This window comes from Entelurus aequoreus, linkage group LG26, assembly GCF_033978785.1.
Source record: "Entelurus aequoreus isolate RoL-2023_Sb linkage group LG26, RoL_Eaeq_v1.1, whole genome shotgun sequence".
In the NCBI taxonomy this organism is placed as follows: domain Eukaryota; kingdom Metazoa; phylum Chordata; class Actinopteri; order Syngnathiformes; family Syngnathidae; genus Entelurus; species Entelurus aequoreus.
The window spans coordinates 39,138,189-39,141,824 of record NC_084756.1 but is presented as its reverse complement, the minus strand read 5'-3'; the positions used below and the strand labels follow the sequence as shown (position 1 = coordinate 39,141,824).

At 43.1% G+C, this 3,636-nt stretch overlaps 1 protein-coding gene across 1 annotated transcript in view; it reads left to right on the top strand.

Annotated features, from left to right (window-relative positions):
• Positions 1-3,244, top strand: part of LOC133643629 (tubulin beta-6 chain-like) — a 7,675-nt gene extending 4,431 nt beyond the window's left edge. Inside the window, exon 4 of the mRNA XM_062038296.1 lies at positions 1-3,244. This exon is cut by the window's left edge and continues 405 nt beyond it. Coding sequence (XP_061894280.1) covers positions 1-746 — 746 coding nt within the window. The 3' untranslated portion in view covers positions 747-3,244.
• Positions 3,245-3,636: the final 392 nt, after the last annotated feature.

Sequence of the window (3,636 nt, the reverse complement as noted above, 5' to 3'; positions counted from 1 at the left end):
TGGTGTCCATGACCATGAGCGGGGTCACCACCTCGCTGAGGTTCCCGGGGCAGCTCAACGCAGACCTGAGGAAGCTGGCGGTCAACATGGTGCCGTTCCCCCGCCTCCACTTCTTCATGCCGGGCTTCGCCCCGCTGACGGCGCGCGGGAGCCAGCAGTACCGAGCGCTCACCGTGCCCGAGCTCACCCAGCAGATGTTCGACGCGCGCAACATGATGACGGCCTGCGATCCCAGGCGGGGCCGCTACCTAACGGTCGCCGGCATCTTCCGCGGGAGGATATCCACCAAGGAGGTGGACGAACAAATGCTGGCCATCCAGCGAAAAAACAGCGACTACTTCGTGGACTGGATCCCTCACAACGTCAAGGTCGCGGTGTGCGACGTCCCGCCCCGCGGCCTCAAACTGTCCTCCACTTTCATCGGCAACAACACGGCCATCCAGGAAATATTCCGCCGCGTGGGCGACCAGTTCTCCTTGATGTTCAAACGCAAGGCCTTCCTGCACTGGTACACGGGCGAGGGCATGGACGAGTTGGAGTTCACCGAGGCCGAGGGCAACCTCAACGACCTGGTGTCAGAGTACCAGCAGTACCAAGACACCACGGCCGACATGGAGTCCGACGTGGAGGACGAAGAGGAGGAGGAACAGGAACCCCCTTCCAGGACGGCGCCCGCCGTGTTTCAGTCTCAAATGGAAGTCAAAATAGAAACAGTGACAGAAATCAATGAAGAAATTATCGATTAGTGGAAGACTTTGGGTGTGTGGTCCTGTTAAGTCCACGCGTAAACATTTTAATGGCAATAACTTACAAAACCAGTGAAGTTGGCACGTTGTGTAATTCGTAAATAAAAACAGAATACAATGATTTGCAAATATTTTTCAACTTATATTCAATTGAATAGACTGCAAAGACAAGATATTTAATGTTCCGACTGAGAAACGTACATTTTTTTGGGAAAATAATCATTAACTTAGAATTTAATGCAGCAACACATTGCAAAAAAGTTGGCACAGGGGCATTTTTACCACTGTGTTACATGGCCTTTCCTTTTAACAACACTCAATAAACGTTTGGGAACTGAGGAGACACATTTTTGAAGCTTTTCAGGTGGAATTCTTTCCCATTCTTGCTTGATGTACAGCTTAAGTTGTTCAACAGTCCGGGGGTCCCCGTTGTGCTATTTTAGGCTTCATAATGTGCCACACATTTTCAATGGGAGACTGGTCTGGACTACAGGCAGGCCAGTCTAGTACCCGCACCCTTTTACTATGAAGCCACGCTGTTGTAACACGTGGCTTCCAATCCAATCCAATCCACTTTATTTATATAGCACATTTGCACAACAAGAATGTTTCCAAAGTGCTGCACAGCCATGTTAAAAACAATATTAAAAACAATATTATGCTCCATCAATGACTGAGTAAAAACAAAAAATAAATGAATAGAAAACCAATATAAAACAATATAAAAAGATAAATATGATTAAAAACGATTTTAAAGGGTAAAACCAATTAAAACAGTAAAATAGAAATCTAAATGTATTTTTAAAAAAACACAGAGGACAACAGAGGACAGAAGACCATTGTCATTGGCATTGTCTTGCTAAAATAAGCAGGGGCGTCCATGGTAACGTTGCTTGGATGGCAACATATGTTGCTCCAAAACCTGTATGTACCTTTCAGCATTAATGGTGCCTTCACAGATGTGTAAGTTACCCATATCTTGGGCACTAATACACCCCCATACCATCACACATGCTGGCTTTTGAACTTTGCGCCCATAACAATCCGGATGGTTCTTTTCTTTTTTGTTCCGGAGGACACGACGTCCACAGTTTCCAAAAACAATTTGAAATGTGGACTCGTCAGACCACAGAAGATTTTTCCACTTTGCATCAGTCCATCTTAGATGAGCTCGGGGCCAGCGAAGCCGGCGGCGTTTCTGGGTGTTGTTGATAAATGGCTTTCGCTTTGCATAGTAGAGTTTTAACTTGCACTTACAGATGTAGCGACAAACTGTAGTTACTGACAGTGGTTTTCTGAAGTGTTCCTGAGCCCATGTGGTGATATCCCTTACACACTGATGTCGCTTTTTGATTTAGTACCGCCTGAGGGGTCAAAGGTCTGTAATATCATCGCTTACGTGCAGTGATTTCTCCAGATACTCTGAACCTTTTGATAGTATTACAGACCGTTGAGGGTGAAATCCCTAAATTCCTTGCAATAGCTCGTTGAGAAATGTTTTTCTTAAACTGTTCGACAATTTGCTCACGCATTTGTTGACAAAGTGGTGACCCTCGCCCCATCCTTGTTTGTGAATGACTGAGCATTTCATGGAAGCTGCTTTTATACCCAATCATGGCACCCACCTGTTCCCAGTTAGCCTGTTCACCTGTGGGATGTTCCAAATAAGTGTTCTGATGAGCATTCCTCAACTTTCTCAGTCTTTTTTGCCACTTGTGCCAGCTTTTTTGAAACATGTTGCAGGCATCAAATTCCAAATGAGCTAATATTTGCAAAAAATAACAAAGTTTCCTAGTTCAAACATTAAATATCTTGTCTTTGCAGTCTATTCAATTGAATATAGTTTGAAAAGCATTAGCAAATCATTGTATTCTGTTTTTATTTACCATTTACACAACATGCCAACTTCACTGGTTTTGGGTTTTGTACTTTTAGTGTCCTTTGACACACACTTAACCATAAGTCCACCGACCATCGAGAGCCAAAACCAGCAATAAGACCTGACATAGTACCGGTACTGATAATGTGCCTCAGGGAACTCAGATTTCCAGAGAATATAAACAAAGAAAGAAACAAGGCTAACTGGTAGCTTACCTGGTAACTCCATCATGGTTTCTTCTCTTCTACACTCGTTTGCCATGTCTGGTGACTTTGTTTGACCCTATTATTTTTGAATGTGTACCCCGCCTTGCCAAAAAAAATGTAAGAATCACATCTCTGAATTTGGATTAACCATAATCATTCATTACTTGCTTGCACAATTTAAATTAACAAAAAAAAAAGACACAAATGCATTTTTACTGTCAAAATGTCATCCAGGAAATGTTTTGGACTGTTTTACAGCCCTTTGAGACACTTGTGATTTAGGGCTATATAAATAAACATTGATTGATTGATTGATTTTACTTGAATGCGCGTAATTTATTTGCTCAAAACTTGGTAAAAGTCCAGCCAGGTTGTATTTTGAGTGGGAGTCTCCTCACTCCTCCTATGCACTGACCGTATAACAACACACACCTTTCAGGTAACCATCCACGGTTAAGGTAAAGGAAAATGTACGGTCAAATAAAAATGGTGTGATTAATCTGCGAATATACATCCATCCATCCTTCTATTTTCTACCGCTTGTCCCTCTCGGGGGCCCGGGGGTGGCTGGAGCCTATCCCAGCTGCATTCAGGCGGAAGGCGGGGTACACCCTGGACAAGTCGCCACCTCACCGCAGGGTGCAAACATACTTGATTAATGCGATATTTTTTCGTGATTAATCATATGAGTATACTCATTATTTTTGACAGCCTTAAAAAAAACCTTCATAGATATATATGATATGCTTTATGTGTATCATAATTAATGATTAATTAATTAATGATGCTGGAAAGCAACGTTGAT